The 16,945-nt window shown below is 42.4% G+C and overlaps 2 gene segments (V, D, J or C); one reads left to right on the top strand and one right to left on the bottom strand.

Annotated features, from left to right (window-relative positions):
* Positions 1–5,856: 5,856 nt before the first annotated feature.
* On the bottom strand, positions 5,857–7,810 carry LOC124013716. The segment is given in 2 exon segments: positions 5,857–6,446; positions 7,354–7,810. Coding segments are annotated over 2 exon segments (327 nt in total).
* Positions 7,811–15,793: 7,983 nt separating this feature from the next.
* LOC124013715 lies at positions 15,794–16,442 on the top strand. The segment is given in 2 exon segments: positions 15,794–15,936; positions 16,064–16,442. Coding segments are annotated over 2 exon segments (408 nt in total).
* Positions 16,443–16,945: the final 503 nt, after the last annotated feature.

The raw sequence follows: 16,945 nt of genomic DNA, 5'->3' as shown, positions 1-16,945 counted from the left end.
AAGGTTCTCCCATCTCCACAGAGGAACTCTAGAGCTCTGTCAGAGTGACCATCGGGTTCTTGGTCACCTCCCAGACAAAGGCCCTTCTCCCCAGATTTCTCAGTTTGACCGGGCAGCCATCTCTAGGAAGAGTCTTGGTTGTTCCAAACTTCTTCCATTTCAGAATAATGGAGACCCCTGTGTTCTTGTGGAAATGTTTTAGTACCCTTACCCAGATATGTGCAATCCTGTCTCGCTGCTCTACTGAGAATTACTTCAACCTCATCTGGTCAGTCTATGTCATGGAAAGAGCAGACGTTCCTAATGTTTTGTACACTCTGTTTATACCAGTAATGATGATAATATGTCAACTCATGCACTGTCACATTAAAGCATTCCTGAAGCAATAACAACCACAAGTCAAATCAAATCATATCAAATTGTATTAGTCACGTGCTCTGAATACAACAGGTGTAGAACTCAAAGTGAAATGCTTACTTACGAGCACCTAACCGACAGTGCAGTCAAAAAAAATACAGATATGAATAAGCGATAAAAGTAAAAGTAATTAAAGAGGAGCAGTAAAAAATAACAATGAGTACAGGGGTGCAGGTACAGAGTCAATGTGTGGGGGCACCGGTTAGTTGAGGTAGTAGGTACATGTAGGTAGAGTTTATTAAAGTGACTATGCATAGATGACAACAGAGAGTGGCAGTGGTGTGGAGAGGGGGGCAATGTGAATAGTCTGGGTAGCCATTTGACTAGATGTTCAGGAGCCTTATGGCTTGGGGGTAGAAGATGTTTAGAAGCCTCTTGGACCTGGACTTTGTGCTCCGGTACTCCTTGCCATGCGGTAGCAGAGAGAACAGTCTGTGACTAGGGTGGCTGGAGACTTGGACAATTTTCAGGGCCTTCCTCTGACACCGCCTGGTACAGACGTCCTGGATGGCAGGAAGCTTGGCCCCAGTGATGTACTGGGCCATTCACACTACCCTCTGTAGTGCCTTGCGGTCGGAGACTGAGCAGTTACCAGGCTATTTTACCAGACAGTGATGCAACAAGTGAGGATGCTCTCGATGGTGCAGCTGTAGAACCTTTTGAGGATCTGAGGACCCATGGCAAATCTTTTCAGTCTCCTGAGGGGGAATAGGTTTTGTCGTGCCCGCTTCATGACTGTCATGGTGTGCTTGGACCACGTTAGTTTGTTGGTGATGTGGACACCAAGAAACTTGAACCTGCTCCGCTACAGCCCCATCGATGAGAATGGGGGCGTGCTCGGTCCTCTTTTTCCTGTAGTCCACAATAATCTCCTTTGTCTTGATCCCGTTGAGGGAGAGGTTGTTGTCTTGGCACCACATTGTCAGGTCTCTGACCTCCTCCATGTAGACTGTATCGTTGTTGTCGGTGTTCAGGCCTACCACTGTTGTGTCATCGGCAAACTCAATGATGGTGTTGGAGTTGTGCCTGGCCGTGCAGTCATGAGTGAACAGGGAGTACAGGAGGGGGCTGAGCACGCACCCCTGAGGGGCCCCTGTGTTGAGGATCAGCGTGGCGGATGTGTTGTTACCTACCCTTACCACCTGGGGTCGGCCCGTCAGGAAGTCCAGGATCCAGATGCAGAGGGAGGTGTTTAGTCCCAGGGTCCTTAGTTTATTGATGAGCTTTGAGGGCACTATGTTGTTGAACGCTGAGCTGTAGTCAATGAATGGCATTCTCATATAGGTGCTCCTTCTGTCCAGGTGGGAAATGGCAGTGTGGAGTGCAATAGAGATTGCATCACCTGTGGGTCTGTTGGGGCGGTATGCAAATTGGAGTGTGTCTAGGGTTTCTGGGATGATGGTGTTGATGTGAGCCATGACCAGCCTTTCAAAGCACTTCATGGCTACAGACGTGAGTGCTACGGGTTGGTAGTCATTTAGGCAGGTTACCTTAGTGTTCTTGGGCACAGGGACTATAGTGATCTACTTAAAACATGTTGATATTACAAACTCGGACAGGGAGAGGTTGAAAATGTCAGTGAAGACACTTTCTAGGTGGTCAACGCATGCTCACAGTGCATGTCCTGGTAATCCATCTGGCCCTGCGGCCTTGTGAATGTTGACTTGTCTAAAGGTCTTACTCACATCGGCTGCGGAGAGTGTGGTCCCATAGTCTTCCGGTACAGCTGGTGCTCTCATGCATGTTTCAGTGTTAATTGCCTCGAAGCGAGCATAGAAGTAGTTTAGCTCGTCAGGTAGGCTTGTGTCACTGGGCAGCTCTCGGCTGTGCTTTCCTTTGTAGTCTGCAAGCCCTGCAACATTTGCCATGCATCAGAGCCGGTGTAGTAAGACTCGATCTTAGTCCTGTATTGATGCTTTGCCTGTTTGATGGTTCGTCGGAGGGCATAGCGGGATTTCTTATGAGCGTCCGGGTTAGAGTCCCGCTCCTTGAAAGCGGCAGCTATAGCCATTAGCTCAGTGCGGATGCTGCCTGTAATCCATGGTTTCTGGTTGGGGTATGTACGTACAATCACCGTGGGGACAACGTCATCGATGCACTTATTGATGAAGCCAATGACAGATGTGATGTACTCCTCAATGCCATTGGAGGAATCCCGGGAACATATCCAGTCGGTGCTAGCAAAGCAGTCCTGTAGCTTAGCATCTGCTTCATCTGACCAATTTTTATTTGTCTAGTCACTGGTGCTTTCTGCTTTAATTTTGGCATGTAAGCAGGAATCAGGTGGAAAGAATTATGGTCAGATTTGCCAAATGAAGGGTGAGGGAGAGGTTTGTATGTCACGGCTGACTGAAGGACTGGACCAAGGTGCAGCATGGTAAGATTGCATTTTCTCTTTATTAAAAAATGACCCTGACAAAACGAAGAACAACAACAAACCGTGAAGCTTTGGGCTATGTGCCCTGAACAAAGAAAAAGTTAACTTCCCACAAAACAGGTGGGGGAAAAGGGTACCTAAGTATGGTTCTCAATCAGAGACAACGATAGACAGCTGCCTCTGATTGAGAACCACACACGGCCAAACACATAGAAATAGAAAAACATAGAACATAGAACATAGACTGCCCACCCAAATCACACCCTGACCAAACCAAAATAGAGACATAAAACACTCTCTACGGCCAGGGCGTGACATTGTATTCATCTCTGTGTGTGGAGTATAGCTGGTCCAGAGTTCTTTTCCCTCTGGTTGCATATTTAACATGTTGATGGAAATTTGGTGAAACTGATTTAAGTTTTCCTGCATTAAAGTTCTCGGCTACTAGGAGCACCGCTTCTGGGTGAGTGTTTTCTTGTTTGCTTATGGCAGAATACAGCTCATTCAGTGCTATCTTGGTGCCAGTCTCTGACTGTGGTGGTATGTAAAAAGCTACAAATAATATTGATGAGAACTCTCTCGGTAGGTAATATGGTCTGCAGCTTATCATGAGAAATTCTACCTCAGGTGAGTAATGGCTCGAGACTTCCTTAGATATCGTGCACCAGCTGTTGTTTACAAAAATACATAGACCGCCGCCCCATGTCTTACCAGACACCGCTGTTCTATCCTGCCGGTACATCTTATGACCAGCCAGCTGTATGCTGATATTGTCGTCGTTCAGCCACGACTCCGTGAAGCATAAGATGTTACAGTTTTGAATGTCCCATTGGTAGTTTAATCTTCCCAATAACTCAAACGTATTATCCAAAGATTGCATGTTTGCGAGCAGAATTGAGGGGAGTGTGATTAATTAGATCGCGGCCTGTTCCTCAGAAGGCTGCCCGCCCTCTGGCCTCTCTTTCTCTGACCTCTCTTTCTCCGCCTCCTGTTCACTCAAATAGCTGTGGTCGTACGCCTGTTCCAGAGGGAGCCGTATATCCTCTGCCTTGGGCTTGTCAGAGTTGTGAAAGAAGAAAAAGGATTCTGCTAGTCCCTGGGGGACCAAGGGTGCATTCTGAGCTTTCTCCTGTACTCCCTGTTCACCCACGACTGCGTGGCCACGCACGCCTCCAACTCAATCATCAAGTTTGCGGATGACACAACAGTGGTAGGCTTGATTACCAACAAAGACGAGACGGCCTACAGGGAGGAGGTGAGGGCACTCGGAGTGTGGTGTCAGGAAAATAACCTCACACTCAACGTCAACAAAACTAAGGAGATGATTGTGGACTTCAGGAAACAGCAGGGGGAACACCCCCCTATCCACATTGATGGAACAGTAGTGGAGAGGGTAGTACGTTTTAAGTTCCTCGGCGTACACATCACAGACAAACTGAATTGGTCCACTCACACAGACAGCATCGTGAAGAAGGCGCAGCAGCGCCTCTTCAACCTCAGGAGGCTGAAGAAATTCGGCTTGTCACCAAAAGCACTCACAAACTTCTACAGATGCACAATCGAGAGCATCCTGTCAGGCTGTATCACCGCCTGGTACGGCAACTGCTCCGCCCACAACCGTAAGGCTCTCCAGAGGGTAGTGAGGTCTGCAAAACACATCACCGGGGGCAAACTACCTGCCTTCCAGGACACCTACACCATCCGATGTCACAGGAAGGCCATAAAGATCATCAAGGACAACAACCACCCGAGCCACTGCCTGTTCACCCCGCTATCATCCAGAAGGCGAGGTCAGTACAGGTGTATCAAAGCTGGGACTGAGAGACTGAAAAACAGCTTCTATCTCAAGGCCATCAGACTGTTAAACAGTCACCACTAACATTGAGTGGCTGCTGCCAACACACTGACTCAACTCCAGCCACTTTAATAATGGGAATTGATGGGAAATGATGTAAAATATATCACTAGCCACTTTAAACAATGCTACCTAATATAATGTTTACATACCCTACATTATTCATCTCATATGTATATGTATATACTGTACTCTATATCATCTACTGCATCTTTATGTAATACATGTATCACTAGCCACTTTAACTATGCCACTTTGTTTACATACTCATCTCATAAGTATATACTGCACTCAATACCATCTACTGTATCTTGCCTATGCCGCTCTGTACCATCACTCACTTTATCCCCCTTACACTTGTGTCTATAAGGTAGTAGTTTTGGAATTGTTAGCTAGATTACTTGTTGGTTATTACTGCATTGTCGGAACTAGAAGCACAAGCATTTCGCTACACGCATTAACATCTGCTAACCATGTGTATGTGACAAATAAAATTGGATTTGATTTGAAAGTCTTGTTGCATAGAGAGAACCCTTTGCATTGCCAGCACATGCTTCAGTGCTCTGGGAGGGTTTATAGCCCTGTGAGTTTAACACTTTCCCTCTGCTTTCAGGAAAAAGATGTTGAGCTCAGACAATACACAGACGTACGTAACCAATTATGAATTTGAATTTTATGTCAGTAACTGTCAATGTCTGTCTTTAGTAATACCCATTTAATATGTAATATATTACATGGTGGTTTATTCATTGTAAGAATGTCCCCCTCCTTGAATCCACCATAGAAGTTGCAGTAAAACTAGTCCACCCACTCACATCTGGCCCAGTTCAGGCAGTGAAACTGAAACTAGACTGGTAGCAGTGGGAGTGAAACAGATTTGCATAGACAGGGCTGGGTGGTTCTGCTTGTCCCAGAATAGAGCAGCACTGTCACCAGATGTTCACTCTGTTCCCAGGGTGTTGGAGGTAGAGAAGACTATCTCTCTACTCTATATCTTGAAGTAGTGTTTGTAGCTTCAAAGCACAGACCATAACATATTATATTGTGATGATATTAATTACTGGTCAATGATGATGTTACGCGAAGATAAGGTTTAGGCCTGACAGTTTTCAAATACACCATTAACCAGCCTAGCTGATTACATTTATTTTCCACAATATTACAAATATATATATTATCAAGTTCATTCATAGAAACAACACAAATATGTATTCCAAAAAGAAAACTTTATTTTAATCCATTATTACATAATCGAAGAATCAAAGCGAACATGATAGTGAATAAAAGCAGATCACATCAAATCTAAAACGAACAAAATCTCATTCTACAGAATGGATTGACACATAAACTCAAGCCAAGCTCCCTGTTAGTCTACACGAGAGTGATCACTAAATCAGAGAACAACTGATCTTAGAACAAAGCAAGTCAAAGCCGAGGAACCAGCGTCCTCTCTCCACATGGGTGTGTGACTGAGGGGTTCTACCCAGAACAGTCAGCCCTCTTCAGGGTCTTGGTGACCGGAGTCTGGGATATCTGCTGGGCTTCACAGGTCACCTCTCCTGCCTTGGTCCACTCCTGGTAAGTGAGGGTCAGGGTGCTGCTCCAGCTATACAGACCGTCCTTCTCCTGGACCCTGGGGCTGGCCTCCTGATTCTTGCTGTTGCCGTCCACTTTCCATCTTATGGTCCAGTCTGAGGGGAAGCCCTTGTTGGCCAAACACATCAGTGTGGCTGTTGTTGTACTGGACAGCTCCTCACTAGAGGGGGGGCAGGACGGTGAGGGTGGGGGAACTGTTACCTGAAAGAAACACAACACATCATCTATATCAAAACACAGTACTTTGGAAATGACTTAATATGGAAGTTAGATTGCTAAATGACGTGAAGAAAACACAAACAGTCAAAAGATATAAAGTATCTACAAGTATAAAGTATACAAGTATGACGTGTTTAACTTTAGCATTACTTTGTCATACAGATATTGTTTTAGGAACGTATCTGATCAGAATACTCATATTTGTAGTATTTTGTAGAATCAAAGAGGTTGGATATGAACATAACAGAGACCTTTTATGTTCACATTACCAATGTGACTATCATGAACACAATGTACTGATGACTACAAAAACAAATATTATAGTTATCGAAACAGAATAAAAATTATATAGTCTGCAATCATACAAATAAAATAATAAATGCCTACAATTTAACATTTTGATTAAATCAGCTGTTGAAAGAAGACTCAGTCAAAATCAATATAAAACAATATTTTGGAGAGTAAAATATCTCAAATGGAAATGTTTTAATAGAAAATAAAGAGTTTAAGGAAAAAAATGGAATCAGACAAACATCAAGAAACTTACTTCCAACATCAAGTCTGGTACCGCTACCAAAAGTGTGCCACAGTGATACAACCCCTATTACTGCTCATACAGAAACCTAACACTCATTGGGAAAGCTGAATACTTACATATTTCAGACTGTGGTTTAATTCATGAACTCATATGAATACTGGTCAAATATAATGTTATATTCTTAATTTGAAAACGTTTTTTGATTAAGTGAAAAACACTACAGTATTATTATAAAATATAAAGGTGTAAAACAAACAAAAACATTGCTCAACTTAAAGTCATACAGTTGACAGAGAAATTACAGTGATATCAAAAAGTGAAAAAAGTGGTTAATTGTGTTGTTTTACTTACTTCCAACATCTAGTCTGGTGCCGCTACCAAAAGTCCACCACAGTGATACAATCCCTATTACTGCTGGTACAAAAACCTCTCTGTGCTGTGATGCTTCAGCTGTAACAGTGAAAATCCCTCATGCAGAATCACACTAAACACAAATACCATTTAACATCTTTCGAGGTAAAATAAACACTTCATATGGGCTGTTTATACAATTCATAAAAAATATAAATTGTATCTCAAATTTAGATATTTGTCATTAGTATTTCTTCTGTGTATCAGATTTCCTCTTAGGAACAGAACAGTCAGTGTTCAACATTAAATCCAGCATTTGTGTTCCTCCATTTTGTCCAGGAGAAAAAGTAACAGCAGTAATATTGATTCATGCTGTGTATATTCCCTGTTTATCTCAGATATATCTACGGTTGTAAAGTCAGAGAGAACAGACACCACTACCAGAGGGATTGAGAAGAGTTCACAAACTGATTTGAGGAACTTATGTAAGAGTCCAAGCATGAGTGAACTGACAGTTAGGGCTGTATTCAATCTGTATCGCTGAAGCCTTTACATTTGAATCGGGTTTTAGCTGTGAACTTCAACGATATGGATGGAATAGAAAAGTTGTCATATACAATATATTAGAGTAAAACGCATGATGTTTGTTCTTATAAAAGCTAACATGTGCAGGATAAAATACAGTTTTAATGTTAGGAGTCTACTTGGAAACTGAAATAGATTTAAAACATGAATATGCATATGCCCGCTAGAGTGTATAAACATTTGGCTTTAACACGTCATGACAGAGCTGTCCGTCATGACAACAGAACCCACAACAACCATGACTTTTATCATCATTTTCGGGCTCTGTTCAATTTGTATCGCTGAAGCATTACAGATTGCACGATAGAAATGTGAAGATCATTTTCAATTGATCCAACATATTACATTTACTTCACTTAGCAGAGGCTCCTATCCAGAGGGTCTTACAGGAGGAATTCGAGTGAAGTGCCTTGGTGACAGATTTTTCACTAAGTCAAGTCAGGGACTTGAACCAGCAACCTATTAACCACTAGGCTACCTGCAGCCCCACATGCAGCTTTTACGGTGAAAGCAGTCTCCGCTAATGCAAGAACAGTGCATTATAAATGTCAATCACGCTATAATGCTGAACTCCCGCGATACAGATTGAGTAGATTCCTTCATCTTGATACTTGCCGTTTGATTTCAAGGTAAAGTTGCTGTTGAATTCTAAAGCATCTGATATTTCAGAAAACTGAACTTAAATGGAATCTGATCTTGACGATGTGTTATTCTTTTCTCAGTATCCAGAGGGCAGATCACTGTGACTCAGACTCCTGCAGGGAAAGCTGTCCTTTCAGGTCGCATACTGTAGTTATTCTCCACTTCTGTAAAACCAGGCGTAATCCATTTAAGGCCCTGTGCAGTCAAAATTCATTTTTTTCCTGCGTTTTATATCATATTGAACAACAACTGATTAAACTAACATTGTAAAAGTGTGAAAAAAAATGGATCAGTGTTATTTCCTGTTCCTGGTTGAAAATGTGATGTACTGTGCATACAGTACTTCTAATTAGCAGGTTTGCATTGGAGGGAGTTTCGGCTTTCCATGGGGACGTTACCATGTGGCAAATGGGTTAATAGACCAGTAACAAAGAGAGTTCCAATTCTCTCTGCCAATAGCAGATAGTTTTCAGTTTTCGCCTCCCCACTCAGACCACTCTCATTTAGTCTTAGCTGCAGGTGCTGAGGGGGAGGACTTGACCAGTGATAGTGTTGAGGACTTGACCAGTGATAGTGTTGAGGACTAGACCAGTGATAGTGTTAGGGACTAGACCAGTGATAGTGTTAGGGACTGTACCAGTGATGGTGTTGAGGACTAGACCAGTGATGGTGTTGAGGACTAGACCAGTGATAGTGTTAGGGACTGTACCAGTGATAGTGTTGAGGACTAGACCAGTGATAGTGTTGAGGACTGCACCAGTGATAGTGTTGAGGACTAGACCAGTGATAGTGTTGAGGACTAGACCAGTGATAATGTTGAGGACTACACCAGTGATAGTGTTGAGGACTAGACCAGTGATGGTGTTGAGGACTAGACCAGTGATAGTGTTGAGGACTAGACCAGTGATAGTGTTGAGGACTAGACCAGTGATGGTGTTGAGGACTAGACCAGTGATAGTGTTAGGGACTGTACCAGTGATAGTGTTGAGGACTAGACCAGTGATAGTGTTGAGGACTAGACCAGTGATAGTGTTGAGGACTAGACCAGTGATAGTGTTAGGGACTGTACCAGTGATGGTGTTGAGGACTAGACCAGTGATGGTGTTGAGGACTAGACCAGTGATGGTGTTGAGAACTAGGCCAGTGATGGTGTTGAGGACTAGACCAGTGATGGTGTTGAGGACTAGACCAGTGATAGTGTTGAGGACTACACCAGTGATAGTGTTGAGGACTAGACCAGTGATAGTGTTGAGGACTGCACCAGTGATAGTGTTGAGGACTAGACCAGTGATAGTGTTGAGGACTAGACCAATGATAATGTTGAGGACTACACCAGTGATAGTGTTGAGGACTAGACCAGTGATGGTGTTGAGGACTAGACCAGTGATAGTGTTGAGGACTAGACCAGTGATAGTGTTGAGGACTAGACCAGTGATAGTGTTGAGGACTAGACCAGTGATAGTGTTGAGGACTAGACCAGTGATAATGTTGAGGACTACACCAGTGATAGTGTTGAGGACTACACCAGTGATAGTGTTGAGGACTAGACCAGTGATGGTGTTGAGGACTACACCAGTGATAGTGTTGAGGACTACACCAGTGATAGTGTTGAGGACTAGACCAGTGATAGTGTTGAGGACTGCACTAGTGATAGTGTTGAGGACTAGACCAGTGATGGTGTTGAGGACTACAGTCTAGAGAGTATCATAGGTTTGTTCCCTTTATTATTTGACCAACCAACATCTTAAAATGAAAACAGTCACTCAGTGGATGATATACACTGAGTGGACAAAACACTAGGAACCTTCCATGACAGACTGAACAGGTGAATCCCGGTGAATGCTATGATGCCGTATTGATGTCACTTGTTAAATCCACTTAAATCGGGGTAGATGAAGGGGAGGACAAAGGTTATAGAAGGATTATTAAGCCTTGAGACAATTAAGACAATTAAGACATGAACTGTATATGTGTGCCATTCAGAGAGTGAATGGGCAAGACAAAATATTGAAGTACCTTTTAATGGGGTATGATAGTAGGTGCCAGGCGCACCGGTTTGTGTGTTAAGAACTGCAATGATGCTGGGTTTTTCACATTCAACACTTTCCCGTGAATATCAAGAATGGTTTCCCTGTGGAAGGAACGCTTTTGACACCTTATGGAGTACATGACCCGACATGTTGAGGCTGTTCTGAGGTCAAAAGGGGGTGGAACTCAATATTAGGAAGGCATTCCTAATGTCTTGTACACTCAATGTATATCCCATATATTACCAAATGAGGCATACTCCAGGAGGCATATTTGCACAGAGAGGACACTTTGCATTTGCAGCACATACTCAGCGCTCTGGGAGTGTTTATAGCCCTGTGAGTTTAACACTTCATGACTGAGAGCTGTCCTTCATGACAACAGAACCCACATCAACAATGACTTGTATCACCATCTTCATCTGGACACTTGCTTAACGTTTTCTGAATTTTGTTGTTGAAAAATGATTACATCTACACAACAGAAATGTGATCATTAATACTATTTCTATTAAGAACTGTTCATTAATATATGTAATATTTCATTCATATAAATGTTTCTATTCTATTTTTCAGAATCCAGAGGACGGGTCACTGTGACTCAGACTCCTGCAGTGGAAGCCGTTCTCCCAGGACAGGCAGTGTCTCTGAACTGCAAAACCAGCAGTAATATGAATGGTGCAGGAGGCTCCAATCCCATCCTAGCCTGGTACCACCAGAAACCCGGAGGAGCTCCTAAACTCCCCATTTACTATGCTAAAACCCTTCAGTCTGGGACCCCATCTAGATTCAGTGGCAGTGGATCTGGGAGTGACTTCACTCTGACCATCAGTGGAGTCCAGGCTGAAGATGCAGGAGATTACTACTGTCAGAATTACCACAGTAGTGGATTGTTCACACAGTGATACAGAGTCGTACAAAAACCTCCCTCAGTCAGACTGCACAGTGACAGTACTGATACAGTTGGGACCTACTGCAGGTGCTGAGTGGGAAGAGACAGTGACATGGAACACTGATCAGTAGAGGAGGTCAACTTTGAAAATGGTTAGAAAGTATCATTCAGAACACACGTTCTCCAACGTCATCATCATCATCATCATCATCATCATCATCATCATCATCGTCATTATTATCATCATCAAGGTTACAACTTGTTATATTGGTCATGAACTGAAAGTGTATATAAAAGTTATTTGTAGTTTTGGAAGACAATACCAGTCCATAGTAGAGTAAGATGTACAGAAGTAAGAGGAAACGCATCAGCCCCCCAAACCAATTCCCTACATGCACTTCAAAACCAGTTATTGATGTGATCAACTAGCATGTATTAACTCTTTTCATGAGCTGATAGATCTGTGAATGAGACATGATGCTGGGCTCAAACATGACACATTGATGTAGAGACATACACTACACACTGTTATCATAAAGTATCATATCTGTTTAATCTGTCATTAATTCCATGGTGAATCACCATATATGTTAAACCAGTCCACTCCCTCACATCTGGCCCAGTCCAGGGTATATTAAATAGCGAAACTGTTCAACCGTTTGACTGGTAGCTGTGTGAGTGAAACTGAGATTTACATAGACGGGGCAGGATGGTTCTGCTTGTCCCAGAATAGAGCAGCACTGTCGCCATATTGGGAATGAAACATAAATACATATGTTATGGAAAGTATATATATATTTTTTAAACCTTTATTTAACCAGGCAAGTCAGTTAAGAACACATTGTTATTTTCAATGACGGCCTGGGAACAGTGGGTTAACTGCCTGTTCAGGGGCAGAACGACAGATTTGTACCTTGTCAGCTCAGGGGTTTGAACTCGCAACCTTCCAGTTACTAGTCCAACACTCTAACCACTAGGCTACCCTGCCGCACCAGCAGTGTGAATTCTGAGAGCAGATCTTAGAGGTTTATTATCTAATATCACTAATTATTCTCACTGGTATTGGAGGTACAGGCTCATTCAGTTGTAGAAATGATTGCAGAGTATTTGTTGGATCAGATGCCCTTTTAATTATGTTTGAAAACATGAGAGTAGCAGAAAAGATGCCTCATGCAGTGCGACATCACCTTAGCATAGAGTTGATCAGGCTGTTGATTGTGGCCTGTGGAATGTTGTCCCAATCCTCTTCAAATGCTGTGCGAATTAGCTGGATATTTTTTATTTAACTAGGTAAGTCAGTTAACAGCAAATTCTTATTTAAAATTGCGGCCTACAAAGCAGCAAAAGGCCTCCTGCAGGGGCTGGAATTAAAAAGAAAAATATAAGACAAAACACACCATGACAGGAGAGACACCACAACACTACATAAAGAGAGACCTAAGACAATACAGCATGGCACTAACAAATGACAAAACAGCATGGTAGCAACACAACATGACAACAACACAGTAGCAACACATGGTGGCAGCACAAGCATGGTACAAACATTGTTAGGCACAGACAACAGCATAAAGAGCAAAAAGGTAGATACAACAATATGTCACACGATTCAGCCACAAGTGTCAGAAAAAGTGTCCATGATTTAGTCTTTAAATGTAGAGATGGAGATAAAACGGGAACTGGAACACGCTGTTGTACATGTCGATCCAGAGCATCCCAAACATTCTCAATGCTTGACATGTCTGGCGAGAATGCAGGCCATTCCAGAGCTTATGCCTGCCCATACCATCACCCCACGGCCACCATGGGGCACTCCATTACCAAAGTTGACATCAGCAAACTGCTCGCCCACACAATGCCGTACACGTGGTCTGCGGTTGTGAGGCTAGTTGGACGTACTGCCAAATTCTCTGAAACGACGTTGAACATTACATTCTCTGGCAACAGCTCTGGTGGACATTCCTGCAGTCAGCATGCCAGTTGCACGCTCCCTCACAACTTGATATATCTGTGGCATTGTATTGTGTGACAAACTACACATTTTAGAGTGGCCTTTTATTTTCCCCAGCACAAGGTGCACCTGTATAATAATCATGCTGTTTAGTTATCTTCTTGATATGCAACACCTGTCAGGTGGATGGTACAGGAGAAATGCTCACTAACAGGGATGTGAATACATTTGTGCACAAAATTTAAGAGAAATTAGCTAGTTGTGCATAATTATGGACAATTTCTGGGATCTTTTATTTCAGCTCATGAAACATGGGACCCACACTTTACATGTTGCATTTATATTTGTGTTCAGTGTACATACATAAGTAACCCCACGGAAGTCAAAATATGAAATCATCACATTTTAAATCAACATTACAAACATTTCAGCCCACTAAAAGTCCTCATATGGTGTGATAAAAATTATTCTGATCATTTAGAATTATTAATTGTTATGAGCAGGTTACAGACTGCCGGATCTGTCAATCAGAAACAAGATGTGGGGCTCAGACATTAGGAAAAAGTCCTCCTAATTGCAATCGTTCTGTCTTAATCCAATAAATGCACCACATCATTTTTACACTGATGCCCCAGGTGTCCTAAAACAGAGAATGAAATTGCTTTTTGGACCATTGTAAGGGTTTTCTTCTGGTGAAAGAGAGGCGGACCAAAATGCAGGGTGGTGGTTATTCATGTCTTTAATAAAGACGACTATACATGAACAGACTATACAAAACAATAAAAGTGAAAACCTAAACAGTCCTATCTGGTACAAACACAGAGACAGGAACAATCACCCACAAAACCAACACAAAACAGGCTACCTAAATATGGTTCCCAATCAGAGACAATGACTAACACCTGCCTCTGATTGAGAACCATATCAGGCCAAACATAGAAATAGACAAACCAGACACACAACATAGAATGCCCAACCAGCTCACGTCCTCACCAACACTAAAACAAGGAAAACACATACGAATGATGGACAGAACGTGACAACCATGTTATTACTATTTTAGAACAATTCCATGAGTTAGGGTAGTAATCATAGAAAAAAATATCAGAAGCCAATCAACCATAGAGGTTTATACCAGCCCAACCCCTCTCTCCACATCTGTCCCAGTCTAGGGTATTTCAGAGAGTGAAACTGGGTCTTCACTACTTAACACAGCAACAAAGTCATAATTCTGAAAAACCCCACCTAACCCAACCTTAAATTTAAGAACAAAAAGCTAATTTGTCTTTAGCAATTTTGACTTTGTGGCTGTGGAACTTGATTTTATGGCTGTGTTATCAGTTGGAGTTGTGGGAGTGAAACTGAGATTTACATAGGCAGGGTTGGGTGGTTCAGCTTGTCCCAGAATAGAGCAGCACTGGCACCAGATGTTCATTCTATCCCCAGGGGGTTGAAGGTAGAGAAAACCCAGGGAAGCTACAGTGTAGACCACACATGGTTAAAAACCATAGCAGAAACTATTTAATAAAATCATATTAGTAAATAAACATTTGAAATAAATAAGTTATGGAAATGTACTGTTTAGCAGTGTGATCTCTGAGATCAGATCTTAGGTTAGGTGCTCTTTTAATCAAAATGTGTATGAAATGTGCTGCCTTCATTAGACAGTGATCACATATTTGACAATGACGCAGTGTGTAGGAAAGCTGAACAACAATAGTGTCAAACTAGAGCTATTTGTAGAAGACCTTAGATCATAACTCATCACTAAATGTTTCTTCTGACCATTAACTACATGTTGACTCTGTTGAGTAACTCAAGGAAAACTATCAACCAATCTGAATAGAGATGATGTGCATTGATCCAAACCCCTAAAGATGCCATGTGTTTTGAATAGCTAGAACTTAATCAAGATGATTCAAACACATACAATAAAGCCCCTGAACATTACCCAGACATCCTCCCTCACACCACTGTGGTAGTTCCAGAGAGCAGCAGGTGAAACAGGAGTCTGTAGACATCAGAGCTCTGGAGATCTCCCCTTTGCATCAGAGTCAGTCAGCAGCATCACACAGTCCAGACACAGACTGCAGTTCCTGTCCCTGATCAATGGAGGGAGACATAGAATCTGCTATATCTTGTCGAATGACAGTAATAACAATATGCTCCATTTGTCGATGTCTATAATAATAATCATGTATTAGTCCCCATTCAGCACTTATGACATAAAAAAATGATGTGATTACAAAGCTATCATGTTTCTACATCACATCATTCTGACTGTCCAAGAAGATTATTTACATGTTGGACTACTTCCATATAGAACACTTTGCATAGCCAGCACATGCTTCAGTGCTCTGGTAGTGTTTATATCCCTGTGAGTTTAACACTTCATGACTGAGAGCTGTCCTTCATGACAACAGAACCCACAACAACCATGACTTTTATCACCATCTTCATCTGGATATTTGCCCTCTGTCTCCAAGGTAGTATAATTTACAGAACATTTTCTGGAAAAGTGCAATATTATGCTATATAACCTTATTACTGTTTTAGTGAATATGCTATATGAACAAATACTGTAATGCTAATTATAAATGCCATCTGTTTCAGAGTCCAGAGGCCAGGTCACAGTGACCCAGACTCCTGCAGTGAAAGCTGTTTCAGTGGGTCACTCAGTCAGTCTCAGCTGTAAGACCAGCAGTGCTGTACACATTAACAGCAATGGACACTATTTGCACTGGTATCAACAGAAACCTGGAGGAGCTCCTAAACTCCTTATTTACTGGGCTAAAACCCTTCAGTCTGGGACTCCATCTAGATTCAGTGGCAGTGGATCAGGGAGTGACTTCACTCTGACCATCAGTGGAGTCCAGACTGAAGATGCAGGAGATTACTACTGTCAGAGTTACCACTACATCAATAGTAAAAATGTGTTCACACAGTGATACAGAGCTGAACAAAAACCTCCCTCAGTTAGACTGCACAGTGACTGTACTGATACAGCTGGGACCTTCTGCAGGTGCTGAGGGGAGGAGATGATCCAGTACAAAGACAGTGTGTAGTAGAGCTGAACAACAATATCTTTCTTATAACTTATAATATTCAGTCATTCGTGGCATCATTATATCATTTTCACACATTTATCTTGAGTATCTCATGGAGAACAATGAACCAATGTGTGGAGTCAGACGCAGGAAAGAGAGAGTGCAATGCTGTGCTCTTTAATGCACAAACGCAGCACAGGGTGCTCACAACAATAACGGCCCCTAAACACGGGGGACGAAAAATGTACAACTGAAATACACGACCAGGAACAAACACGTTCCTCTACTATCGAACCGAAGGTCACAATAATTAATCCCGAACAACAAACAGGCGGGCCGGCTGTCTAATAAAGCCCAACTAATCATTCACAAACAGGTGCTACCAATAAACATACAAGGAGGGGGAGGAAAGACAATCAGTGGCAGCTAATAGGTCGGTGACGACGAC

The sequence above is a fragment of the Oncorhynchus gorbuscha genome, linkage group LG25 (genome assembly GCF_021184085.1).
Source record: "Oncorhynchus gorbuscha isolate QuinsamMale2020 ecotype Even-year linkage group LG25, OgorEven_v1.0, whole genome shotgun sequence".
Lineage (NCBI taxonomy): Eukaryota > Metazoa > Chordata > Actinopteri > Salmoniformes > Salmonidae > Oncorhynchus > Oncorhynchus gorbuscha.
Note: the sequence above shows the minus strand (reverse complement) of the source record. Positions and strands in the feature narration are given on the sequence as shown.